This window comes from Salvelinus alpinus, chromosome 4, assembly GCF_045679555.1.
Source record: "Salvelinus alpinus chromosome 4, SLU_Salpinus.1, whole genome shotgun sequence".
Classification (NCBI taxonomy): domain Eukaryota; kingdom Metazoa; phylum Chordata; class Actinopteri; order Salmoniformes; family Salmonidae; genus Salvelinus; species Salvelinus alpinus.
The window spans coordinates 45,639,923-45,667,402 of record NC_092089.1 but is presented as its reverse complement, the minus strand read 5'-3'; the positions used below and the strand labels follow the sequence as shown (position 1 = coordinate 45,667,402).

At 46.2% G+C, this 27,480-nt stretch overlaps 3 protein-coding genes across 7 annotated transcripts in view; 1 reads left to right on the top strand and 2 right to left on the bottom strand.

Annotated features, from left to right (window-relative positions):
* The window catches only part of LOC139573705 (brevican core protein-like), a 29,023-nt gene extending 8,230 nt beyond the window's left edge, over nt 1–20,793 (bottom strand). Inside the window, exons 1-7 of one of the 3 annotated variants that reach the window (XM_071397470.1) lie at nt 20,703–20,793; nt 6,364–6,446; nt 5,578–5,964; nt 4,543–4,717; nt 4,261–4,409; nt 3,873–4,166; nt 2,108–3,757 (exon numbers count right to left, since the gene is read on the bottom strand). In XM_071397470.1, the coding sequence (XP_071253571.1) occupies nt 2,108–3,757; nt 3,873–4,166; nt 4,261–4,409; nt 4,543–4,717; nt 5,578–5,964; nt 6,364–6,446; nt 20,703–20,716 (2,752 nt within the window). In that variant the 5' untranslated portion in view covers nt 20,717–20,793. Of the gene's footprint in view, nt 1–2,107; nt 3,758–3,872; nt 4,167–4,260; nt 4,410–4,542; nt 4,718–5,577; nt 5,965–6,363; nt 6,447–12,554; nt 13,052–20,702 lie in introns of those variants that run through there. The other 2 variants (XM_071397472.1, XM_071397471.1) reach the window with 2 other exon arrangements.
* LOC139573710 (interferon-stimulated 20 kDa exonuclease-like 2) lies at nt 15,645–19,382 on the bottom strand. Its single transcript, XM_071397481.1, has 3 exons — nt 16,706–19,382; nt 16,405–16,605; nt 15,645–16,288 (listed from the first exon to the last, which is right to left on the bottom strand). The coding sequence occupies exons 1-3, from the start codon at nt 16,790–16,792 to the stop codon at nt 16,142–16,144; spliced, it is 435 nt and encodes a 144-aa protein (XP_071253582.1). The 5' UTR covers nt 16,793–19,382; the 3' UTR covers nt 15,645–16,141.
* LOC139573707 (methyltransferase-like protein 25B) lies at nt 20,716–27,185 on the top strand. Of its 3 annotated transcripts, none has more exons than XM_071397475.1 (8): nt 20,716–21,512; nt 22,776–22,894; nt 22,993–23,209; nt 23,333–23,395; nt 23,516–23,653; nt 23,814–24,718; nt 25,486–25,670; nt 25,809–27,185. In XM_071397475.1, exons 3-8 carry the CDS (start codon nt 23,096–23,098, stop codon nt 25,922–25,924), a joined length of 1,521 nt encoding a protein of 506 aa, XP_071253576.1. In that variant the 5' UTR covers nt 20,716–21,512; nt 22,776–22,894; nt 22,993–23,095; the 3' UTR covers nt 25,925–27,185. The 3 variants fall into 3 exon arrangements, with proteins under 3 accessions (XP_071253576.1, XP_071253575.1, XP_071253578.1); XM_071397474.1 differs by lacking the exon at nt 20,716–21,512 and adding an exon at nt 22,150–22,426; XM_071397477.1 differs by lacking the exon at nt 20,716–21,512 and adding an exon at nt 22,437–22,644.
* Nucleotides 27,186–27,480: the final 295 nt, after the last annotated feature.

Genomic DNA, 27,480 nt, shown 5'->3' with positions numbered 1-27,480 from the left:
CGCCCCCAGGTGGTGAGGGTAGGAAACAACATCTCCACCCCTCTGATCCTCAACACTGGGGCACCACAAGGGTGCGTTCTCAGCCCTCTCCTGTACTCTCTGTTAACCCATGACTGCGTGGCCATGCACGCCTCCAACTCAATCATTAAGTTTGCAGACGACACTACAGTGGTAGGCTTGATTACCAACAACGACGAGACGGCCTACAGAGAGGAGGTGAGGGTGTGTCGTGTCAGGAAAATAACCTCACACTCAACGTCAACAAAACAAAGGAGATGATCGTGGACTTCAGGAAACAACAGAGAGAGCACCCCCCTATCCACATCGATGGGACAGTAGTGGCGAATGTGGAAAGTTTTAAGTTCCTCGGCGTACACATCACGGACAAACTGAAATGGTCCACCCACACAGACAGCGTGGTGAAGAAGGCGCAACAGCGCCTCTTCAACCTCAGGAGGCTGAAGAAATGTGGCATGTTACCTAAAACACTCACAAACTTTTACAGATGCACAATCGAGAGCATCCTGTCGGGCTGTATCACCGCCTGGTACGGCAACTGCTCCACCCACAACCGTAGGGCTCTCCAGAGGGTAGTGAGGTCTGCACAACGCATCACCAGGGACAAACGACCTGCCCTCCAGGACACCTACAGCACCCGATGTCAAAGGAAGGCCAAAAAGATCATCAAGGACAACAACCACCCGAGCCACTGCCTGTTCACCCCGCTATCATCCAGAAGGCAAGGTCAGTACAGGTGCATCAAAGCTGGGACCGAGAGACTGAAAAACAGCTTCTATCTCAAGGCCATCAGACTGTTAAACAGCCATCACTAAAATTGAGTGGCTGCTGCCAACATACTGACTCAAATGTAATAAATGTATCACTAGTCACTTTAAACAATGCCACTTTATATAATGTTTACATACCCTACATTACTCATCTCATATGTATATACTGTACTCTATACCATCTACTGCATCTTGCCTATGCCGTTCGGGCCATCGCTCATCCATATATTTATATGTACATATTCTTATTAATTCCTTTACACTTGTGTGTATAAGGTAGTTGTTGTGAAATTGTTAGATTACTAGAAGCACAAGCATTTCGCTACACTCGCATTAACATCTGCTAACCATGTGTATGTGACCAATAACATTTGATTTGATTTGAGAGTCGCACAGTCTATATACTGTACAAGCTTCCAGTCATTTATTGGGTAAACCACCAACGTTGCGTCATCACTGTGCCTTCTTCAAGGTAATGTCATGAATGCTTGAAACGGGTTATGTAGACATTCACGTTCAAGCATTCATGACATTACCCCGAAGAAGGCACAGTGATGCTGAAATGTTGGTTGTTTATCCAATAAATTACTTGGAGCTGGTATATAGACTGTGCGACTCTCTTAAAAAAACAAAACAAACAAACATTTATAGCCTATAATTTTATAGCCTTTTATAGCGTACCACCCTCCATCCCACTGCTGTCTTGGCTCTGAAGCTAAGTAAGGTTGGTCCTGGTCGGTTCCTGGATGGGAGACCAGATGCTGCTGGAAGTGATGTTGGAGGGCTTGGTAGGAGGCATGCTTTCCTCTGGTCTAAAAAAGTATCCCAATGGCAGTGATTGTGGATAGTGCCCTGTGTAGGGTGCTGTCTTTCAGATGGGACGTTAAACGGGTGTCCTGACTCTCTGTGGTCACTAAAGATCCCATGTCACTTATTGTAAGAGTAGGGGTGTTAACCCCGGTGGCTAAATTCCCAATCTGGCCCTCATACCATCATAGCCACCTAATTATGCCCAGCTTCCAATTGGCTCGTTCATCCCTCTCCTCTCCCCTGTAACTATACCCCAGGTCGTTTCTGTAAATGAGAATGTGTTCTCAGTCAACTTAAAATAAAGGTTAGATCAAATTAAATAAATACGATTTACTCGCCGTTAGTCAGCACCTCCACCACCTTTTTTGGGGGTGCGCCAGCTCATGCTTTTTATGTCATTCAATACCATTAAATATTTACTGCACTAAATCTTCAGTACATTACATAAAGAAAAGTGTAAAAAAAAACTAAAAAAACTTACACACAAAAAGGATTCTCTATGGACTCACCATATTCAGAGGTAGGGATCAGTACATAGGGGTCCATCTCCACTGGGCTTAGGGTAGCCAGGTTTTCTGACTCAGCAGTAGCAGAGCCACTGTTCTCCCCTGTCTGGATGACCAATGAGTCCAGTGATGTGGTATGCTCCTCAGGGAGAAGGACACTGGCACTGTGGTCCACAGAGTTGGTTCGGCGGTATTCAGGTGTGTTCTCCCAGTATGGAGGCTGAGTGGTGGACTGGTCAGGGAAGAGCTCCATTTCCTCGTGAGGTGAAGTGGAAGATACAGATGTATCCTCGACATCCCCAGCGATGGCTCCCTCAGGCCTGATAGACCCTCCTGAGAGGTCGTAAGAGGTGCTTGGGTAGACCGTGTCCATGACATGCTCCACCTGGATGGCATGCTCATCTCCGGAGTGGTCCTCCTCAGGAGGTGTGGGCAGCCCACTTTCCAGTTGCTCCTCTGGAGAGCTGTCATACCTAGTAGTGGCTTCAACTCCTGATACATTGGAGCCTGCGGTCTCAGAGGTAAAAGTGTAGTGTTCGGTCTCCTGGGTGATCTCTGTTTGCATATGGCTTTCCTCTGAAATACCATACTGAGACTCTGTTGGCTTACCACTCTCAGGGGTTGTGCCAGGCATGGGATGTGGATCATTGGACCCGTCCACCTCCTCATATGCTCTGGTGGGCACGGGGGCCTCCAGAGCAGTCCCTGGTACACCCTCTATAGAGGGCTCTCCTGATTCCATGTTTGACTCTAACGAGGGCTGGTAGGGATCGGGGCTACCAATGTCTTTATGAGCAGTTGTAAGATCACCTGATTCATAATTTGTCTCGGGAGAAGGTGGATACAGTGTTGGGTTTGCATTCAGCTCATCATAGGGTGTGACTGGGTAGTTTGAATCTAAGTTTGCCTCCTCAGGGGCAGGCTGATATGATTCTGGGTTGCTGACCTCTTTCACCGGCTGCCAGGTGTCCTCTGTGGGCTCCAGGTCTTGGGGGAAGGATGTGGGGGTGAATGGGTCTTGGGGTTCAACCGGAAAGGGTAGCTCCTCGTGATAGACAACAGTAGGGCCCGGGCCATCGACAGCCCCCTGCTCCTCTCCAGGCTGGTCTGGGTACTGCTCCCCATGATCAACCCTCTGTTCCTCTCTGTGCTGCCCAGGCACAGCCTCCTGTTCCTCTCCGTCCTCCTTGATGTATGCCTCCTCAGTAACAGCCCCCTGCTCCTCTCCGTGTTCTCCAGGAACAACCCCCTGTTCTTCTCCGTGCTCCCCAGGGACAGCCACCTGCTCTGGGTACTGCTCTCCAGGGACAGCCCCCTGCTCTGGGTACTGCTCCCCAGGGACAGCCCTCTGCTCTGGGTACTGCTCCCCAGGGACAGCCCCCTGCTCTGGGTACTGCTCCCCAGGGACAGCCCCCTGCTCTGGGTACTGCTCTCCAGGGACAGCCCCCTGCTCCTCTATATGCTCTGATGGGTGCTGCTCCTCTGGAATAGGGAGGGTAGTCAGGGAGCCCTGAGCTTCTTCGCTCACCACCTGCTCCGTCACCTGACTGAATTCCTCCAGAGGCTCAAACAGCGTCACAATGTCCTGGCCGATGTCCTCTGGCTCTGTTGCCAGGTAATCATGGGGAGATTCGGTGTGAGTGTTGCTGTTGCCTGTCAGATGCAAGGGCAATGAATCAAAGTTAGGCCAGAGGATGAGTTAGAATACAGTAGGAACTGCGTTGGGATGCCACTACTGAAGCCCAGCATAACTTTCAAAACCTCTTACCTCGGAAGCAGTAAGTGTCGTGGCGAGTGTGTGCCTCTGGAAAGCCTGTCTGGTTCAAATGGCGATAGACAGTCCTGACCCCAGCCTCCCCTCCACCACAACGCTCCCTGGGAGTGACAATGGGGTAGCGTACACTCCCATCAGCCAACCACCCCGGGCTGCAGGCGTTCAGTCCGTCATTCCAGGCTGCATACAGCTGACCTGTGGTAGCCAGCTCCGCTCCCTGAGCCAGACAATAGGCCTTAGCTTCCCACAGGGTGAAACTTCGGGGGGCAGATCCATGGAACACTTCCCCTGTAGATACATGTATGGAGGGAGAAGTCCGTTTGTAATAATCTGCACTTGATCAAATTCACGAAACACTCCAATAAATAACATAATTTCCTACCCTCTATGTTCTCCACATAACAGTATACATCGTACAGCTCATCAGGTTCCAGCAGCCCATAGTTCCTCACTCCAGGATGCCCGTCCATGTCTCCAAAACATCCCTCTCGTGGCATCTGGATAGGATATCTGTGGAGAAGAGTGTCGATACTACATAGTGTTATACAACTGTTATAACAAAGGGGAAAGTCTATTGAAGTGGATGAAAGCATCTCTCTATCTGTGTCCGCTCGCTTGATATGAGAGAACATTTACAGTGGTCTTTTATCTGCCTGGCCTTTACCTCACTGAGTGGTCTGAGAGCCAGCCCGCATCACACTGCTCATAGCCACTGTGGTAGGCTGCCAAGAGCTGCTCTGGGGTGGCGATGTGAGCCCCGATCTCCTCACAGGCGTCCCGGGCCTGCGCAAAGGTAAAGGCATAGCGACTGGAAGCATCACGGTAGTGGAACACCACCCCTGTTGAAGGTCCACAGTCTTGCCGTTATTTCAGATTCAGTATTTTGTGTGAACTACAGCTACATTCACAAGCATAGGCTATATCTGATTCATGAGGTTATAAACTGCTCTGGTCAGGCAATCCATCATCTATTACCTGCTGGGTGCATAGGGTGGGACAACCAATTCATCTCAGCAGAATTTGTATGACATTATAAAGGGACAGAAGTGTACAATAAGTGTACAGAACATTAAGAACACGTTCCTAATACCGAGTTGCACCAGAACAGCCTCAATTCGTCGGGCCATGGACTCTACAAGGTGTCGAAAGCTCTCCACAAGGGTTCTGGCCCACATACACACTGTTGAGCGTGAAAAACCCAGCAGCGTTGCCGTTCTTGACACAAACCGGTGCGCCTGGCACCTACTACCATACCCCTTTCAAAGACACTTAAATCTTTAGTCTTGCCCATTCACCCTCCGAATGGCATACATACACAATCCATGTCTCAATTGTATCAAGGCTTAAAAATCCTTCTTTAATCTGTCTATTCCCTTTCATCTACACTGATTGAAGTGGATCATCAATAAGGGATCATAGCTTTCACCTCGATTCACATGGTCAGTCAATGTCATTGAAAGAGCAGCTGTTCTTAATGATTTGTACACTCAGTGTAAGTGGTAATGTACAGTCAGTGTCTATGCTGTGTTTTGTAGGACATTCTCTGTCTCTCCTAGAGCCATCCTGTGACTGACAATTCTGACTGGCTCACTGCCTGCTGAGATACAAGCATTGACAAACACACTCCTGAGTTGTTACTGTCATAGGTCAGGAACTCTGGCTTATCCCCGACATCTATGACACCAACCCCCGGCCTCACCTTTCACCTTGACTTGAGCCACACCATCGGCATCCTCCAGGCCCTGCTGCACCTCACAGCGGTAGAAGCCAGAGTCGTTGTACTGCAGGCCATCCAGCCTCAGGGTGAGGTCGGCTGGGGAGGAAGCGTAATGGAGCAGGGAGGCTCGGTCCTTGTAGGCCTCGCTGACCTTCACCCTGTCCCCTCGGGCCACCAGGATCTCAGTCTCGTGCCCCTGGGACAGCACGCTCCACTTGACCCTGGGTAGGGAGAGGACGGCGTGGCGGCCATTCGTGTTGGGGGGCGGGTGGGACAGAGACACCAGGCAAGGTAGGGTAAGAGAGCCCCCCAAGACGGCAGATAAGGGAGGGGTCGTAGGGATGGTCACCTGTAGGAGTCTGGAGTCATCTGGTGAGTGCAGAATAAATGGGTTAAATTGCTGACTTTAAACAGTCAAAAAGTTTTTTTAACTTTTAAAAACAATTGGGGGGGGGGGTGTCTCAGGCTGCAGTTGATGTTATTTTTTAAAGTCTGGAACCCATTTAAAAGTCTTGCCAGTTGCCATTTGCCGTCATGGTGTTGTTGAAACAAATACCGGATGAGACACTTCCTGGGCACATCAGTTAACCTTGATTTTTGCTGTTAAAGTCACACCTTCTCAAATAGTTTCCAGAGTGTGTGTGTCAGCAAAAACGATGAATGATCGGGGAGTGATTAGAAAGTGCCCCTATACCCTTAGAAGTCAAAGGTCATAGATCATTGAATGGATGTCAGTATAGCCGGGACTGACGGAGGCTAGTCACGCACCTGAGGCTTGGCTGGGGGTAGAGGAGGACGGTAGGACGAGCGGACAGATGACACACAGCAGCAAAGACAGGAGCATCTCCAATCTGCAAAGAGAGAAATAGAGAGGTGGGGGGGGGAGAGAGAGACACAAAGAGAGAAAGACATTATCATTATTGTGAAAGCTTAATAGACAAATGGAGAAGTACTGTAGAGAAAGTGAGAATGAGGAAAAGAGGTAGGGATGACTCCCTTAATAACTCTCAGAGGGTCCTGTGGCCTCTTTGGATACCTGGAGACAAGATAAGACATATACAAATATTGACTCATGCTTACAGTCATTCATCAACCTCAGAGAATATTACTAGACAGTGGCAAGTGGCCAGCTTTCACCAACCACCTCAGCCTCTAAAGTAAAAACCGTGGCTAAGACATCCGCGCTGTCATTTAGCAGAGACCTTGAGAACGGATAGGATGGTGTGTTAATCCATCACATGCAACGTCAGTCCTGATCAAGCTGAAGTTCTTTTGAAATAACAAATATTCATTCTTCATTTTGACAAATTGATTTGTATGACAAGTGTGAGGAATTGTTCTTTAATTCTGCAGAATTTTGTTGAGCTTCCAATAAGTAAATTGATGAGTCTATGGATATGTCTTTGTGGGGTTTTGTGTTTTGCATGTGTATAGAAATCTCTTTAAGTCAGGGAGTGTCATTAGTCAGATTGTGTGTGTGTGTGTGTGTGTGTGTGTGTGTGTGTGTGTGTGTGTGTGTGTGTGTGTGTGTAAAGTAGCTGTGTACTGCATGTGCCTTTTTGCATCAGTCAACTAGAGTGTGTTAGTCAGTAACTGTCTGTGTGGCCTTGGTGTTATCCAGCTGGCATGAGTCAGACTTTGGGAGCTCTCGAGTGTGAGCAGAATTCTGATGTCCCCCAAATTCCCCCAGGATGGCATGGCACAAAGCCCTTAATTCCAACTCCACTGCTTTATCATCGTTATATCCCTTTTAGCAACCTAAATGTTAAATCCCAACCACCCCCACCCCATTAACATTACCCACGCACCAAAGACACACAGACACAGCTACACATTTCCCCCACTGACTCGATAGGACCGCCACATTACCCATTCTGAGCAGGCCGGTGTATTCAAATAAGCAGTGCGTTTCTTAAAGGGTGTAAAAATGTAACGTGAATAGAGTCCCCCCACCCACTGGATGTGTTGGTGAATGAACTGTGCAGTCATGCTGCAAACCCAGTGCACTGGGTGCTTTAGTGATCACTCACAATTAGGGAACACCTTCCTATTATTGATCAGATCCCTTTTGCCCTCAGAGCAGCCTCAATTCGCCGGGGCATGGACTCTACAAGGTGTCAAAAGTGTTCCAAGTTGGCTGGATGTCCTTTGGGTGGTGGAACATTCTTCATACACATGGGAAACTGTTGAGCGTGAATAACCCAGCAGTGTTGCCGTTCTTGACAAAAACCGCTGCGCCTGGCACCTACTACCGTACCCCGTTCAAAGGCGCTTCAATCTTTTGTCTTGCCCATTCACGCTTTGTATGGCAAACATACACAATCGATGTCTTCATTTTATCAAGGCTTAAAAATCCTTCTTTAATTAACTTATCTCCTCCCCTTCATCTACACTGATTGTCTACACGTCAATATGGGATCATAGCTTTCACCTGGATTCACCTGGTCAGTCTATGTCATGGCCAGAACAGGAGTTCTTAATGTTGTGTACACTCAGTGTACAGTACATTGCCTTTATTCAAATGCAAGTCTAACTTCGGCTATATAGTCAATGTGAATTATTTATTTAACCTAAACTATGTAGTACTGTAGGTGGCATTCATGTATCATCAGGCCAATTATCTTTATAATGACTATTCTATCTGCAGATATAGCCCTGTAATTCAAATGTCTTAATGTCCTAAAGTTTGTCTAAGGAGGAAGTGATGATTCTGCTAAATTGGAAATGTCTACTGACAGCCCACAGTAGATTGCCGAATAACTGTAAAAGTCACATCCAGACCCTTTATTATTTTTTACAAGAGGTTTTACAAGCAACCAGTGATGAGGTTAGAGGAACAGAATCTCAACCTATACACTACATTGCCTGTCTGGATTGTTGCTTCACTTTTATATAGAATCCTGATATTGTGGAAAATCACATCAGGAACTGGAATTAGGTCAAGAAGAACTAAATTAACTCGAAATCAAGGCAGAAATTATTGTTGGTTTTGTAGTAATCCGACTGCGCTTAATGATCAATTACCCAAAGTTCCCATGTAAAACTATGTTTTCTAAGTTTGAAGTTCAGTGACCTATTGCATAACATAAACTGTAAATCCATTAGTCAACATGGGGGTTGTTAGAGTGTGATCTCTACTAATACCGTAGAGAGGAGTGGTGATGATAGAAGTGGGTAAATTGCACATGAACGAAACTGTCTCGAACCCGTGAAGAAAATCATTGGGCAAATCATCCACATCATAACTGTCGGTTGAAATGAAATTGGGGAGCTGATGGATCTGTGGCAGTATCCATAACAGTAGATTGTGAGAATGTGGACAAGCAAATTAACCGTCATCCTGGCAGTCTTCCCTCTCCTACTTGTCTCAGATCCGGTTTCTAGGAAAATGAAGTCTTTTTTGTACAGTTCCTCAATTACCCTCCATTCAATCTTCCTCAATCCTATGACTGTTAATGAAGTATATAAGCAGACAGCATTGATATGTATTCATTTCCCCCAACCCCCAAAACATCCACACACACACACACACACACACACACACACACACACACACACACACACACACACACACACACACACACACACACACACACACACACACACACACACACACTAGAGCTGGGACAATAAACCCCCAAATTATCGATACAGACCGAACCAACCGTTTCTTGAGGGCATTTTACTGCTATCGAAAATAATGATAAGTAGCCTTTACTAGAGAAATGTGAAGTTTGAAATGAAACGGGACAATGGTAGCCACAACATTGAAAGAGGTAGTAGTAGTTTTAAGTGTAACATTAAAAAAATAACTAGTGCACATTAAGTTGCCGTTCAACTTATCATGATAATTCAGTAAATGTATCATGATATGGATTTTTGTTCATACCGCCAAACTCTCTCTCTCACACACACACACACACACACACACACACACACACACACACACACACACACACACACACACACACACACACACACACACACGTTTTCTTCCCTGCTGTGTTGGGCACATGGCCCTTAGCCACAACCACATTTCCATACTCCAAGGAGAGAGGGAGAGGGCTTCCTCTGGGGAGAGAGAGAGGGGAGGACGCATCCCAGGCAACCTCAGAAGTGCTTAGACATGCATCACAAGTGGCTGGAATAACCAATGACTTCACCGTGGTCTGACCAAGAAAGGTAATTTCAGGCTGATGGACTGCAGTATACAGTGTTGGTGATGGGGATGATGGTGGTGGGAAGTGTGGAAGTACCTCTGTAAGTGGACTTATGCTTTCTTGAACTGAATCAATGAGGGTTAGTAACAGATTATTTATATTTTGGCTTATGTAACTCTTTATGGTCAAATAGAATGAGATACTGTGAACATGAACGCACACACCTGACCCACAGTCTCTCTCCTCTGTAGCTTATCAAACACCAGCTGTCCTAGTCATTTTCGACACCCACCACCACCTCTGCCAGTCTGCCACCCTCCATTACCCGGCCTCGTTCCACCCCACCACCACGCCCACCCTCCAATCCTTTCTCGCGTTACCTCGTATGACTCCATCTGCCCATCTCTAGGGGCAACCCATACCCCCTCACAGGCCCGGGCTGGCAGGAAGCAAAGTTGGGGGGGGGGGGGGGGGGGGGATGAGAAAGAAAGGGGCTATGACAGAGAGATAGGGGGACAAAACTGTACAGAGTGCACTAAGAGAGGAGAGAAACAGAGAGAGGAAGTCAGCAGGAAGGAAGCTTTGGTGTGATTCAGCAGTGCCCCTCCAGCAGGGCAGGACACAACAGAAGGTCCAGCTGAGGAGTGATATTAGCCATATTGCTATTAGCTTTAGCCGTTAGCCACTCCAGCCAAAGGAACTGACTCATGGAGGTGGATGGGGGGGCAGGGGCCTTGGCCCATTTGTAGCCTGTGCCACGGGCTGACTAGGCAGAAATGTAGGTCTTCTGAGCGCTTTAAGGGCTTATGGGAGACTGTCAAGGCAAACTGTGGCAACTCTCACAGCAGTACACCAAATCAGTCCACTCTCGTCAGTCAACAACACAAAGATGGTGCGATGACCTATTTAGAAACCAGTGATATCACATTTGCAATGGACAGTCATATTTGCAAGGTTAGTCAAACTGAGAAGAATAACCCAGATACCACAGCATCAAAGCGTCTGTCTTGACAGTCTGGCTGCAAGGAGGATATAGCTACTTGATTGTACATAGGGACATGATTAGGAGACCAGTAACGTCAGGCTGACAACTAAGGGCATTATCTGGCCCTGTTAAAACTCAGCTAAGTGTCATCAAAGTGCACCTTTATTCTGATATGCCTCTACTTTCTTTATGGAAGAGATAATAATAGTGGTCCTGTGAGGCTCAGTTGGTAGAGCATGGTGCTTGCTAAGCCAAGGTTTGTGGGTTCAATTCCCACAAGGGCCACACATACGAAAATACAGTATATGCTTGCATGACTGTAAGTCGCTTGGATAAAAGTATCTGCTAAACGGCATATATTATGATACAGACCTGCTACTCGTTTCTCTGGTGACTGGTTGGCTGAATATTCAAATGAAAAAGTTTCAAACTGACAAAAATAAGTTAATTATTCTCTCTTTCTTGAACAGCAGAGCGCTGTCATGCACTCACCGTGCCCCCTCTCTCCCTCCACTCCATACAGTAGAGTCCACTTGGGTAGGCCATGCGTGTCACTTCCTCTCTGCTCACCTCACACCTCTCTTCATATTTCAGGGAGCTCCTCATGGCTGTCCCTACCTGGGGCCTGAGTAATGAGTACATCCAGGGGCCAGACTGGGCTTGGGGTGCTCTCTCACACGCAAACGTAAATGTTTACAGTTCCACTTTTCCATGTAAAAGTACAAGGTTTGTTGACATACATGTTGTTGCTTGTTGACGTATTTGACAGGTCCTGATTGGGGCATAGTACTAAACTAGGTTAACGTACTGTATGGGTCGATGTTAGTTCTTTCAAAACGACAACATCAACTTAGAAACAGAAGTGTTGATAAATCAACACTGAGATGTCATGCGTGGAACCCAATCACTTGAAATAGCCTAAACATTGCCATTCCACAAAACACCTGTGTTAGCCCACTCAAATAGCAACTGGCATCAAAAGGTCCAAGCTTTTGACACCCAGTTGTTCCCCGGGCGCCGATGACGTGGATGTCGATTAAGGCAGCCCCCTGCACCTCTCTGATTCAGAAGACACATTTCAGTTGAATGCATTCAGTTGTACAACTGACTAGGTTTCCCATTTTCCCTTAATCAATATTTTTTAAACAAAGCCACTGGTATTAATGTCAATTCAGTAGTTGGTTGGGGAAAATAAGCTTTATTCCCTGTCACAGAATGTCCATATGTAGCCAGTTTGGAGTACAGTACAACATATATTTCTATAGGTACAAGTAGACCTGCAACAACAGTGTGCATTGCCCCATGCTCCATATGATTTACTTAATAAAATCAGTTTGATCATAAAATCAGTTTGGAGGGAATCCTTACACAGCACTGTAGCAGGTACAATCTGTCTGGATCCTGCTTAACTGTGCTCAGCAAACAATGCATGAGGAAAATGTTATTTTACATTGAATAATTAAGATTGTGGGTTCAAGGGTAAGTTATAATAACTTTATATCAAAAAACTTTAATAAAATTTTCATTTTGACCTACAGAATAGCAATAACAGTAGGATAAAAGAGGTGATAGAAAATATTTAAATTATATATTTGACGAAAAAAAAGGCTGTATTGTTTAAAACGTTTTTCGAAAATGTCTCTAATTTGCTCTAATTATGGCAAAATGTATTGAGGATTTTATGTTTGACTTATACAACGAAAAACATTTGTTGGCTAATTGATGAACAAAACGTGTTATTTTGCGACAGAAATCTATTCTTATATTTATCAAGGACATGCCAAAAATAAATGATTTACAAATCCATCACCTACCTCATTTAAATGACGCACTCAAATGATCCTTTCTGTGTACCTTCGTATTTTGAAGCAGACTCGACAGGTGCAACTTCTAATAAATATTTTCCAACCAAAATTTGAATGAAATTAGACAATGAGTTGTCAGGTACTAGGATTCCCCATGTTGAATTGAAAAAGCTAAAGAACGACTTGAGCTCCGTCCGCCAGCGAAGGAAGCAAAGTAAAGAGGGATTGGGGGGCAGAGAATTATGCACACCAAAATCTTGAACAGCCCACTTTCTTCCTCCGACCAAGAACACTTTCCCATTTGCGGGATAATGGAGAAAGGGGGATGTGGAGGGGATAACGAAAAGACAAATCAATCACTCACAAAGATGCAGTTTGAAGGAATCACTTTACGGGGAAATAATATCAGAAGTCAATAGCCTGAATTCAAAGTTGCAAGTCAGTGTGTCAAAGCAGGACTCAGGATGCTTTGCGGTCCGATAAGCAACACATGTGAAGCGCATGATCCCACACCATCTTGCAGCAGAGGGCACCACTGAGAATGCTGAAGTGGGACTACAATAGAGCCCTATAGGCTACCAGCAGCGCCCATTCACATACTCCAGTTACCTATACTACAATTAAAAGATAACAGCACTTCAGTCTGCTGGTTTTTCAATCTTTCAGTTTTATTTAGAGCAATCATGCATAAATGTTTAAATTGATCAACCAAACAAATTATTTGTTTCCATGCTGCAAATTCAGTGAGAAGAGAACATATGGTGATTTGATTAGGCCTATTCATTGCCTGTCATGAAGAATATGGCCATCGCTGATCACTGATAAAAAGGAGAGGGAATCTTCATTAAAATACTCCTCCTACAAGCTCCCCTGAAATATTGCAAGGCTTAGCAATTCAAGAAATTAGCAATTCATGCAAGACTGAGGGTTAACAGCTAACGGAGAACAATCTAACATTATCCTCATTATGTGCCCCTGCACAAAGGGATTAATTAAGGGTTAGTAATCTGGGATAATCTTGACTAACGTGGATGATAGCAGATGTTTTTGCTCAACCTGTCGACAACATGAAAGGCCAAACAAAGTGTCACAATCACATTGCTTTGAGTTCCATTTGGATGTTTATGCAATTTCAGTTTCCAATTTAACAAATCTCTATGCGATTCATCAAGACCTGTATTGGATTACTTGCACAACAATATTAGTGTGTGGAGGAACTATTTGTCCTTCCACAGCTATCAGAGTTAACCCAGTTTCCTATAAAAGTCAAACACATGATACAGGTTGAAATTACGTGGGAAGCGATTATGTACAGATTTCCAACTAGACACAAAGCAGGACCTTGCTTTCTCGTGGACAGGCTGCAGAGTCAGAGTCATGATTCATGTCTGCTATGCTCACCACTTGTGGACAGAGGGTGGATGCTGGCCACCCACAGAGGTTTTAATGGTCCAACGGTATAAACAGACAGAAATTTGAAAAGTGGGTGTAGCATAATAGTAGTGCTGAGCAAGAGGTCTTGATAAGAGGGGAGGGTGAATACTGCTTTGTTCATAGCCTTGCTCAGCTGACAGTTGCGGCCGAGTGGCAGGCTGTGAAGGAATTTAACATATAGGCATGGTGCGGGATGGTCAACATGGGTGCTGGGAAGCCAGTGGAACGGACGCCGCTGTTGGACTGCAGGCCCAGAGGCATGGATATGATTGTAGGCTGGCTCAGAGAGTCGCCCGATATTTTCGCCATGCACTTCCCACCCCCAGTCTAGTTCATTATTGGTTATTGCGACCATCCACGTCAATGTTATAAATTGATAATGATGTGAGGGCCAAAACATCATTGTAGAAAACACATGTAGGTTACAACTTTAACTTGCTCTGGACATACTTTCATTCCAGGCAACGTTTCCCAATTCATTCAGCTATATCCCTTCATGGCACAAAGACATGCATTCCACCTGCGATTAAATCTGATCACTGACCCGATTGTTCCACTGCTGTAATACTTTACTGCCTTTTCAAATCAACATTAATGAGAACCTGTTTGGCTCATCTCACAGGCTGCAACCTTCAGCTGTGTCACTGATGAATGCTTTGGTAGAAGGTCATCTCTCAACCTTACGCAATGACTTCTCTGCACGGCACCTACAGGCATTTTGTGGCAGAATTTAGAGCTCAGGCTTCTCTGCCATTTGTAAAGGTCCACTTTGCGGTGCCTACACAAGTGGGAGAGGAGTTAACAGTGAATATGCATGAGACACAATTTATTCCTTGACATGAAATTGTAAAAACCATCTGACAAGAGGAAACGATGAAAAGCTCCAACAAGTCAAAGATTATTTTGTGAAATGAATTGTCTTTTAACCTCAGTGGATAGTTGTGAAGAGTCAAGATAAAACAAGGGTCCACATAACCAGTGAATGGGTGGCAGCCTGGAAGACTGGCATAGAGTGGCGTGCCCTCTCAGAATCACTGATACATTCTGGAAAGAAGGTGTAATGTCCTGGATTTAGCCATCAGGAGCTCTGGCACAAGCGGTGGCGATACCGTGGTTTTCAGTTGCCTGCTCGGTCAATAGAGGTTAGGCCAAGGCTGACATGAGAAGAACAGAACGGTTCTCTTTGAATACCTAGCATAGGTCTTCACAGAAGGAGGGGGAAAACAGAACAGCCAAAGGCAGTAGCAGAGTTCACACCCTGACCGGGGCACTGAAGTATAAGTTCACAGTCAGCCCCAACAGATGTCAACAGCAACATGAATCAATGGGATTTCCAGGTGAAATCTTTTTTAGTTTTGACACAAATGCTTTTAATTGAGTATTGCCATTAAGCTAATGCGTCGCTAAATTATCCACTGAAATGAAACTGGAGGACAATGTATGATGTTTGTTTAATGACTACTGGGGCTGTAGTCTAATCACACCAGTCTGGCACACTGTTGTGTTGAATGGTGTCTTGGTAACAGTTGTGAGTCAATAGGACCACAGTCTACTTTCACAAGAACCCTTCAAGAAAGATTCTAGAAACCCCTGTTCAATCTCAAGTCCCTGGACAGACATACAATTGCCTCTAATGGTTATTATCAATAAGTAATGTAGGCTTAAAAGTTTGCAATGGTCATTTATTTATTTCCCCCCCCCCCATGTTTGCCATTACAATGCTTGTTTAAAACCAATTTCATCATTATACTGCAGTTGCATTAAAATCGATTTTACTTTCACCTGTCAAAATGAACATGTACTGAGATACTGTATGTTAACAATTGAATATATAAAATTAGAAGTGTCTGAACAAATAACTCTAGACAATTCAAAGCAAAAAAAATGTATCACAGTACTGTATTAGAAATTCAGTAATTAAACCGAGAAAATAGACTGCACCTGTGGCAGAGGACTGCCATCTTGTGGCATAGGTTATCCACCATAAACTGCAACCCTGAAGGCAATTTTTTTTTTTTACAGAAGTAGAAAAATAGACAAAAGTGGCTGAGGTGAGAAGTGGAAGACCTGATAGTGATTTCTGAATGTTAAAAATGATACGTCCATACCATCTCTCAACCCGTTCACCAGTTCAGTCCATACAGGCTTTAACTGGCTTTTTTTTATTTGGAGGCTAAGGTCCTCTCCCACTCCACCTCCACAACTTTGTACAGTTCCATGGTGGCTTTGGCGTCCTCCACAGACGAGTGCCCCTTCTTCCCAGTCTGAGAACACAAGGGGAATTTCTTCTTACTACAAAATAACATAAGCTACACAATAAGAGGTTTATTAGCTTACTACTTTTGTTGAGACTAGAACAACCCAGACTGAATCACTGTAGATTATATTCAAATCAATCCTGTTTCAATCAGAAGTCTCTTCTCACCTGGATGTTGCGGTTGAACAGGGCCTTGGTGAGTCTTTTCAGTGAGGCAACATCTTTCTCTGGAAAACCAGCCTTCTGGTTGAGGAGAGGAATGCGGGAGGTGTCCCGCGTTAAGACAGCAGGGTGATTGTAACTTAGGGATTTGAAGTCATTGTGGACAGCATGCCCTATTACCACCTTTCCTGCAAGGATCTTTAGAATCTATAGGAGGATGGAATACAAATAAGAGATCAAATGATATCATGGTCATGTTTAGTAAAGTAAAGGTCCAAATAGAATAGATTTACAGTCGCAGTCACACCTCGTGTTGAATGTGCCACCACAGATCCCAGCACTGGCAGTAATCGGGGCCACGATCCAGCCCCAGCCCCCAGGACTCTCTCACCATAGCAGACAAAGAGCTGATCTGTTGTTCTCACTGACCGTGCAACTGCTGGGGGGGGGGGGGGGGGTCGTAAGCAGGCAGGGTGAAAGGGATGTTCACATGCCTGTCTGACAGAATCTTCGGGAGGAATGAAGGGTTGGGGCGGACTCCCCCGGGGTCAATCCGGTAGCACTCAGAATTTACCGAAAGAGCATGGAGAGGTGTTTCAGGGAGGCAAGCTCCAACGGTTCGAAAGGCGGCTTTGCCAAAGCTGCCAAGACCACATCCAGATCGCCATTGAGCGGGTCCTAGCTGGACGCAGGTGACGAACCCCCTTCATAAACCTGGAGACCAAGGGATGGCGCCCCACTGGCCTGTCCATCCACCCAACGGCAGGCAGATATAGCGGCCAAATACCCGCTCAGTGTAGAGGCTGTCAAGCCCTCATCCAAGCGAGACTGCAGGTATTGGAGGACATACTGCACCCCGCATGACTCGGGCACAACCTCAATACCAGTGCACTAAGAGCAGAACCGCCAACGCAACTGGTATGCTGCGGTTGTAGCCGGCGCCCTTGCGCTCTGCATGGTGTTCATTACACCCTCCTGTAGTCCTAACATGGATCATTGGTGCCGTTCAGTGGCCACGCCCACAGACTGAGGCGGTGCGGCCTTGGATGCCACAGAGATCCCCCAGCCTGAGACAGCAGGCAGCAGAGACAGCAGAGACACCAGTCTCAGGGGAAGTTGCCAAGATGTCCCAGACAACAGGGACAGGAGAAGGCTGAACCAGGGTTGTCTGGGCCAGTATGGGGCCACCAGAAGCAGACGATGCTCTGCCATCCTGGTCCTGTCCAGCACAGCCTGGATCAGGGGAAAAGGGGGGAATACATAAAGCTCCAGCCCTGGTCAATTGTGAGCCAGAGCATCCAAGCCCAGAGGCCCTGGTGGCTCCGACATGGAGTACCACAGGGGGAAGTGTGCATTCTCCTGGGAGGCAAACAGGTCCACCTGAGCCCTCCCGAACTTGCCCCACAGGTGCTGCACCACCTGGGGATGTAGACTCCAGTCCCAAGGTGGCGGAGCCTCCCTCGAGAGCATATCCGCTGCCACACTCAGGATGTCAGGTACGTGTGCTGCGCGTAGAGACGCTAGACAGCCCTGAGAAGGAGCTCCCGTGCTGTAAGATTGAGGCGGTGGGACCTCAGTCCACCCTGATGGTTGATGTAAGCCACCACTGTGGCGTTGTCCATTCTCACCAGGACGTCTTCCTTTCAGATGTGGAAGGAAAGACCGCAGGGCCAGCAGTACAGCTCAGAGCTCTAGTGTATTGATGTGCCTGCTGCTCCAAGGGGGTAGCCAACAGCCGCTGGCCGACCTGCCCTTGGTCACACCCCCCCAGCCAATCTGGGAGGCGTCGGTGTCAACCAGCTCCCGGCGGCACATCCTCAGCATCTCCACCCCACCTGAGAGAAAAGAGCGACAGCGCCACCTCAACAATGCCCTGAGGCCCGCAGCTGGCAGTGACGGTGGTGCTTTGGGTGCAGCCGGTGGAAGTTGAACCACTATTGACTAAGGCCAGAGATGGAGCAGGCCCAGGGGAATCAGCAACGAGGCCGCCGTCAGCAAGTCCAACAGGCGTTGGCAGGTCAGGGCGGATACCACCCGCCTCTGCAGAAAGTGGTCAAGGCAAGATGGATCGCCTGAACCCTTCTCGTAGGCAGAAGCATGGCCACGTTGGTAAGGCGGTCAAGAGAGCAAAGAGACCCATATGTGGCTTTCAAGCCTGCATCAAAGACTCTGGGGGTTCCGTCCTGGCAGTAGCCCAGTTCTCCTGCAAGGCCTCGCGGAACTTAGCAGAGATGGGGACAGATTGAGAGTCATCACTGTCCACCAGTTGATGTCCAGTGCAGTGGCTATCCAAGTGAGTAGGCTCCTCATAGCCTCTCGAGCAGCTGGGGGCGATGGCCTGTCTCACGGTGGTGAACAGTGCCAGCATTGTCCCCCGGGAACAGCCCATCACTGGCCAACAGGGAACAGCTGTTGCCGCCACCGAAGCTATCAACCTCCTGACGCAGGGCGTGCGCCCTCCGTTCAAGGTGGTCCCAGCTCTGCCTGCGGTGGCTCTGGCCACACTTCCTGGGAGGGGTACTGGGCCCAGACTAACAGGGGGAGGGAGCTCCCCCTGTTAGGGGCTCCTGGGGGAGGGAGCTCGTCCCCAGCCTGAGCCCAAGCCTGGCTGACCCACTCGCGCATGGCCTCCAATCGCCAGGCGCTCTGAGAACACCACACAAAACAGGCATCCAGTAGGGCGCTGCACTGCCCTCTCCGCTGGCTCAAACCCAGGCAGTGCATACACAAGGTATGAGGATCCCCAGGGGGATGCCACCATCACACCTGCCACAAAGGGAAGCCATAAGCTCAGCCAAGCCAACAAGGCCACTGACACCCTGGGAGAGCTATGTCGTGACCCGCTTGGAGGAATAGGAACCCTGTGAGGGATAAATTACCCAGTACCTCTGCAAACACAGGGGAAGACCCCAGTGGGAAAAACAGGCAAACAAAAAAAACAGCAACCAGGTAATGGATTGATTTATTTGTCTTACTCCAACATTACCTACCGGTTTAATATTCAAGCAGTAAAAACAGCACCATATGGAGTAACCCCAAAGTTAATGTCTCAACGTAGTGTTCGATAATACTCGCACTCTGCAGGGGAAAGAACAAAAAAAAAACTGCAAGATAATTAACAGAGAAGCGGCATGCTAAAGCAATTCACAACACACACATAGAACAAGTCAGTCGGCAAGTTGTGTAAGGTAAATTACAGTTTGTGGCAGCAAGAGCCACCAATATATTGATGCACACGGAGTCGTAGTGTAACGCTAACGAAACACAAGCACGACAAACCACGGGCGGAAGATACAGATCAACCACGAGCAGAGCACTCAAGAGGCGGGTCTGGCCATGTGGCCAGCTGCTCCAGGCTGCAAACAGCCAGTGAGTATACTTCCACACAAGATATTACACTTACTAGTGACTTACCAAGCGAACTTCAGAAAGTTTGTACTTCAAACCATACCGACATCCGCCGAGAAAATGAAAGAGAACATGTCGCGGCCATGGGGTCTATATATAGGGGCGGACCCCAGCCGTGACACAGGTGTACACTGGAGAAAATCTGTAAATCCTCACCTCAGATGTATCCCTCCGCCACGGAGTGATACCAATATATTGGAGTGATCCAATATAGTGAAACATAACAGCCCAGTTCAAAATGAATGACACCGATTCATGGTGAGAGAGTGAGGCTTATCCAGACTGTTTTAACACTTTGTGACTTATGATTTCCCATTGTAGACAATTCAGTTGCAGTAATTCCGTAACTGATTTTTTGAGTAATTCCGTTAACCATTTGGTAACATAATTATGAGTTTGAATCACCTAATAATTCATAAACAACATTTATGTCAGTAAAATCACTATAACTTATTGGTAGGTCTACCATTACTTGTTACTTCTGTGAACTTTCATTATCCTGAAAATATTTTAAACATGTGGGCTTTTGGTAATGGAATTACAAGGCAATATTTATTAAACTTACAGGAGGTAAAAAAAACTTACCCAAAACTAAATATAAGTGTTGATAATAATTGGCAGGGGTCTTTACATTACTATGTTTTGATGTATTTCTGATACCTTTTAAATACTTTTTTTGGTATATGTTTTCTAAGGCCCCTTTTCCATCTGTTTATCCAGAAATCAAAGCCATTGCTAATATCAAAATATGAAAAATGTATCTATGCCTTCATTTCCCCCAAATATATTCTTTGCTTTCATTTGACACCAAATTTGATATGCTCATAGGTCCTTTTCGATGGAAAAAATACATTTTTCATCCTCCTTCAAACATTCTCCTCCAGGAGGCTTCTTACCTCCTTCCTGGCATGTTGAAATGGCATGGCTTTGACCAGTTGATGCCAGGAGATGCCACTCCAACGAGTCCGGTAGTCAGTGACTGCGTTGGTGGGCTTGATGTACCTGTCATACACCACGTCTCCATCATAGGAGACAATACTGCATCGTGCCAGCTCACTGTTGCGACCCTTGGGGCCCGTGCCAACCATCTCACAGTCCATGGCGAGGTACTTCAGGGGGTTACAAAAGGGGGCTGACCCTCTTGGGACAGGGGCGCAGTGTGCAACAGCCCTGGTGGGTGGGGGTTGGTGCCCCGGGGTGATAGTCGAAGTGGATTGCTCAGGATTGGTGGAATTCTTCACAGTAATGGTCAAGGATGTTGAGCTGCTTGTGGATGATGCAGGCTTGGAAGCAACACCTCTGGCATGCTCTGAACTGGGTATGTGATATGAACTTTTACTGTGAGTATTTTGAGTGTGAGCAGAGCTTTTGTTGTGTGCAGCATTGGGTTGAGACTGCCGATTGGCCCTGGGAGGTGGGCCCTGATGTTTATTCCCCTGTCTTTGATAGTGCTGGTTCTGCTTCTTGTTGAGGTAACCCTTTTTCTCCAAGAGTCGCCGCCTGTCGATAAATGCCTTGTGTTTGTTGCTTCCCGATGAGTCCTTACAGGGTCCACTGCTGCCAGAACAGTCCAGGTTTAACATCATGTCCGACATCTTGGAGGGGAATCTTCCTCAGCTGGGGCTAGGTTTGTTCTTGGATTAAAACTGTTGACGTCCCACTCCCTCCAACTGGACATAAAGGCCTTCACTGCTGTGCAAAATTAGGTACAAATATTTGTTTTAATCAAATGTCATTCTGACCCAATTGTCATGACATCAATTGAAGCGGTATTGTGATACCTGGACAAAAAGAAAATAGATTTACGTTAAAAAATCAGCTGGTATGTCTGAAATTTTGGGAAAACATTCTAGTCATGACAAACAAAGAAGTTAACTAGCCAGCTAGTTCGCTGTTTTTATAATCTAGCTAGTTTGGTAACGTTACTAGCTTAGCATGAAACACATTGAGGCCACGTAACTAACTAGCCACAATTAAGGTATTGAGGTATTTTGAAAAGTATGAGGTATTTTCGAAAAGTATGTGTAATCCGTGTAGTGTAAATGTTAGCTTGATAGATAGCTGTTAGGATGATATTACAGTAGAAAATACGGCTTAGGCGAGCTAGCATTGGGTCCTTGGCTAGCTTACTATCTAGCTACAGTAATACTAGCTAGCTCTGATGCTAAGCTATTCGAAACAGCGACTCGAACATTAGCTAGCTAGGAATTAAACTTTATTCTCCAGACAGACTAATTTAACTGTATGTCTAAACTCATATTGTGTCCTGAAAATATGGTGCAGAAATCAGCGTTATACAACAAATTACACATATACACCGACCTATAAACATAGCACCATGATACGACATCCTTAGCAGCTAAACAGTCGACTACTTCCGGTTCAGAGGTCGTGTTGTGAGGAAGAGCTTCTTATCGTCGTTATATAACACTCTTTCACTCGGTTGTAATAGTGTATTGTTGAAATGTTTAATGTTCACACATTATAACCGATCAGTTGCCGATGCGACGGTCGAATGATGTGCTCACCGACACTTTCAGCAGAGCAGCAAAGAGAGTTGGCAAGAAATCTTACATATTTTCTGTCGACATACAAACACATCTCCGATTCCTTCATAATTGTACGTAGCAAGCAACTCATTATATTTCTGTTTTTTACGTTACGCTGCTGCAGGTTTTTATAAGGTTATTTGAGTATAAGATGATCACGTGATATACTGCTATCAAGTCTCGAGTCCTCCGCTCCAGGTTGAAGTTTCCCCTACAGATCTAGGTTTAACTTCCCCTCCCTCAAGCCTGACCCAAACCATTATTTGGAAAAATGCTAAACTGACCAAAGGTCAGCGTCTAGAGGCAACTTCACCCTACACCTCGTATTAAGCTTGATCCCTGGATCAAAGGGCCCCTGAATCGATTTCTCTAGCTACTCTTCAATTAATGTGTTATTGATCATGTTTTCTCCTGCCATAGGAATTCTTCAGTGAGGATCTATGGGCTACATTGCCTACCAGATGGCAACAGATCCTCTGTGACCTGTCACCCCCACAAATAGCTGACCTCCTATTGGACAGATTGAATGTGAATCGAAGGTATTCAGTCATACCAGTGTATTCGTTCAATTTGAATTGGATTCTATATCATAAAACAGTTTGAAATAACTTATACAATTGTACTTTTTTTATTTCAGCTACTCTTGTGTATGGCCTCTTTCACTATTGGCTTTCCGGGCCACCGCGCATGCCCTGACGTTCCCCAGGACACCCCAGGGCAAGCGGGGACATGAAGTGGGCATGCTGAAGCCAGAGGAGTTCTTGGAGAACAAGAGTCAGAGCTCACTGCTGGGACACATATTTAGGAAACATGTGAAACCCAAGAAGCAGCATGAGATCCGGAGTCTGGGCACGGTAAAGATGTGCATACCTCATTTGCATATATATAGATGTGCATACTACTTTTTTATATATGCTGCTGATTCAAATAAGCATTTCAGTTGTTGTTGATACTGATCTGTTCATCTCTCTCCACAGTTGGTGAAGCAGCTGTGTGACCTGACAGACTGCAATAGTGTGGTGGATGTGGGTTCTGGACAGGTAACCTAATATTCAGTCTTGTTATCAGACCTAGGTGTCACACAATATAACTTTTTGTAATCTGCCTAACAATGAGATTTGTCACGGTATATGATTGTGTATCCCTACTGGTCTCCCTAGGGCCATTTGACTCGTTTCTTGTCGTTTGGGCTTGGTCTGTCTGTGACTGGAATTGAGGCTGATTCCACTCTAGTTTCCATGGCATCCAAATATGATGGACAGCTTCTGTGGACGCTGGAGAAGGAGAGGCAGAGGAAGGTAATGCACCAGAACGCTCAGTAAAGTGCAAGAAAGGCACAGTTTATTGGCTCATACTAGGCATTTTTTGTAAAACCAGAGTTATTAAGCAATTAGGTGAATATTGCTAATATGCAATGTAATGAAGAATTAAATATTTATACTGCTCTTACTCTTTCAGAATGGACCTCCGCTCTCTAGATCTGGCCCCTCACCCTGCCATGTGGCTGGCTGGGTCAACCCCAAAGCATCATGGAAAGACTTCGTCAAGCAGGTAGGAAATGGTAAATGTGTCTGTGAGGATAAGACCGCTCCGGCTGGACCCAGTAAGAAGAGACAGCGGGAGTTCATATCAGAAGCTGATCAGCAACATGGGCACGGAGACCAGCCTGTGTTGACTGCAGAATCCCTGGGTTGTTCAGACAATGGCCAGGCTGCATCCCCACTCAAGAATAATGACAATACATGTACAAACTCTTTTACTAGTGTAAAACATGAACCCCGGTCTAGCTCACTCTCGTTTCCAAAACGTCTCTGCAAGACTGAAGCCGGGCAAGGCCCATATGTCCACTCACTCTGCCAAGAGAGTTCATCCACAGAAGATGTTGTCTGCCCTGTAGAAGAGGGGCAGGGATGTCCAGATTTTATCCTAACAGGCCTCCATGCCTGCGGGGACCTCAGTGCCACCCTCCTTCGCCACTTTGCCAGCTGCCCTCACGTTCGCGGCATCACCTCAGTGGCGTGCTGCTACATGAAGATCACCACCAGTGAGAACCCCAACCCCCCTGGCCTCATAGCCCCTCCCCTATCCCCTTTGCCCACCAGTGAGGCATCTCACTCAGAGTTTGGCTACCCAATGAGCTCCTGGGTGCAGGGGTTGCCGGGACACCAGCTGTCCTATAAAGCGCGGGAGGGGGCGTGTCACGCCATAGAGGACTACATGCACAGGCTGCGGGAGGAGAGTGGGTTGCTAAGGATGCACTGTTATCGGGCAACCCTAGAGACAGTTATCAGGGAGGCGAAGCCAGAGCTGCGCAGGCCGGGAGTCCAGGCAATAAAGAAAGCACATCTACTACCCTTTACAGAGTGAGTGTTTACCCAAGTTTGTATCCATACCTCTTCAGTCTGTATCATTAGGCAGCAGCTTTCACTGTATGTTAGGATGCAAACTTTTTTATATATATATATATATTTTTTTAATTTTCTCCCATTTTCTCCCCAATTTTCGTGGTATCCAATCGCTAGTAATTACTATCTTGTCTCATCGCTACAACTCCCGTACGGGCTCGGGAGAGACGAAGGTCGAAAGCCATGCGTCCTCCGAAGCACAACCCAACCAAGCCGCACTGCTTCTTTAACACAGCGCGCCTCCAACCCGGAAGCCAGCCGCACCAATGTGTCGGAGGAAACACCGTGTACCTGGCCCCCTTGGTTAGCGCGCACTGCCCGCCACAGGAGTCGCTGGAGCGCGATGAGACAAGGATATCCCTACCGGCCAAACCCTCCCTAACCCGGACGACGCTATGCCAATTGTGCGTCGCCCCACGGACCTCCCGGTCGCGGCCGGCTGCGACAGAGCCTGGGCGAGAACCCAGAGACTCTGGTGGCGCAGCTAGCACTGCGATGCAGTGCCCTAGACCACTGCGCCACCCGGGAGGCCTAGGATGCAAACTTAAGAAATATATCCTTGCATATGTCTCAGACTCGATTTGGTATTATCCTTGTGTATAATGATAATTTTGATGATCACATTTAGGAATTCAATATCTGCGTTCTCTCTATATCGCCTTTAGGTCAAACATGATCATCTATCTTATATGTACCCCTGACCCCCTCTCACCATGTACCCACAGGTATGCCCGTCTGGGTCTGCCCCGCGTTGGCCTGCCCCCTGACTTGCCCCTGGACACCTGCAGAGTGGAGGCCATGCTGAGGCAGGAGGGTCGTGTGGTGGTCTACTTCAGCCTGGCTCTGCTACTGGCACCGGTGGTGGAGACACTGGTGCTGCTGGACAGGATGCTATACCTGCAGGAGAAAGGTGAGGAAATGTACAGAGACTGTGTATTATCAGATCTTAATGTATACTGATATTGTATCTGGATTCCATACATCATTTTTTGTGGGCCCAGTGCTAACAGTAAAGGTGTTATTTGTTATTGCTTGATTGTTGGTGTAGGTATAAAGAGTCAGCTGGTGCCACTCTTTGACCCTGCGTTCTCTCCCCGAAACCTGGTACTGATGGCTTTGAAGCAGCCGACAAGCGACAAAGAGACTGAGTGCACCCTTCCATAACCAAGGACACCTCTAAAACTGTGTGTTGTGTTCAGAGTTTACACCCTTACTCATTGGTGCTCAAGGACTTGAGTGTAAGTTTAGAAGTGAGTAGCTGTGTCTGAATATCCATACTAGCGTAGTACATACTTCAACTGCATACTATGTACACATTGTCGCAAACTATTTTGCACGTACCGTCTGAATAGAATAGTAATGGAGTTATAGTTGTCTTGATGTCCTTTGGGTTGTGAACCATACACATGGGAAACGTGTCTGAAAAACCCAGCAGCGTTGCAGTTCTTGACACAAACCAGTGCACTTGGCACCTACTACCATACCCTGTTCAAAGGCACTTAAATCTGGTTTTTGTTTCATTAACATATTTAGTGAAAGCCAAGTGCATATAGAAATTAAATCAAATACCCTAGTACACACACCAAAACTTTTCAAATGTTGAAATCGACAACAAAAAAACTTAGTCAGGTGCATTGCAAATTCAAAACTGCTGGACAGCAACATAAAACTAAAGCACTGATAATTGGGAACAACATCAGAACAACACTTTAATGAGAACAGATTAACTTTGTGTAAAAAAAAATGTTTTCAAAAGATGTAGCCTATGATGCAACACTCATGATCACTTTAAAGAGAACAAAAACTACTTGGCCTACATTACATTTGAAAACCACCGCAGAAGCGTTGCTATTTGGCATCTTCCTAATTAAGTTGCCTAATTTTGTTTGGCCCTAGGTCTAAGTAGCCAATCACTCGCAGCCCACCTCTTCCAATGCATTGTGGAAAAATGTGCATCGAATTCTACTAGATGAGCTGAAATGAGTAACATTTAAACCATACTTGATTTTTAAAAATTGCATACTATAAAACTTTGTTTTCCCATACTGAGAATGCGTCATGCACAATTGCATTGTTTCATGTTATTTGGTAATTTTGGTAGCACATCCCCATATCTGGTTGTCAAAGCTGAAATAAGGATGACATCTGGGTATTTAAAGTATACTTGATTTTCAAAATGTTGCATACTCGAAATATTTAGGATGCAAGTATGGGTATTCGGACATGGCCTGAGTCAAATTACTAATATTTCATCACAGAATGTGGAAAGAAGTGAAGGGCACTCAACCAACTTGAGTCAAGGTGCAACCCTACACAATGCAACTGCTTTTTCATATTCATGTCTGGACAAAATTGCTTGAAGGGAGAGAATGTGCCCCTTTTGTCAAATTGTGTAAATGAATAAAGACTAGTATTTAGACTTCCAGATGAATCCTTAGTTATTTTCCAAAGCCTGTTGCCATTGCTCATTAATTTTTTCAGGGATTGACACATTCATCGCTGACACTCATATCGACCTGTAGTTTTGAAGGATTAGTCCAACGTAGCCAATGTATTTTACACAGCAGCAGTCATCCATGAAACCCCTGACCTGTTGCTCATTTTAAGCCAGCAAGCTCTAGAAGTCTCAACCTTATCCACGGACCTAGTTTGTTGGTGCTATTCGATTTATTCAATCAGCTAGAGTTGCACCAACTACTCTGCATCAGTACATCTTGATC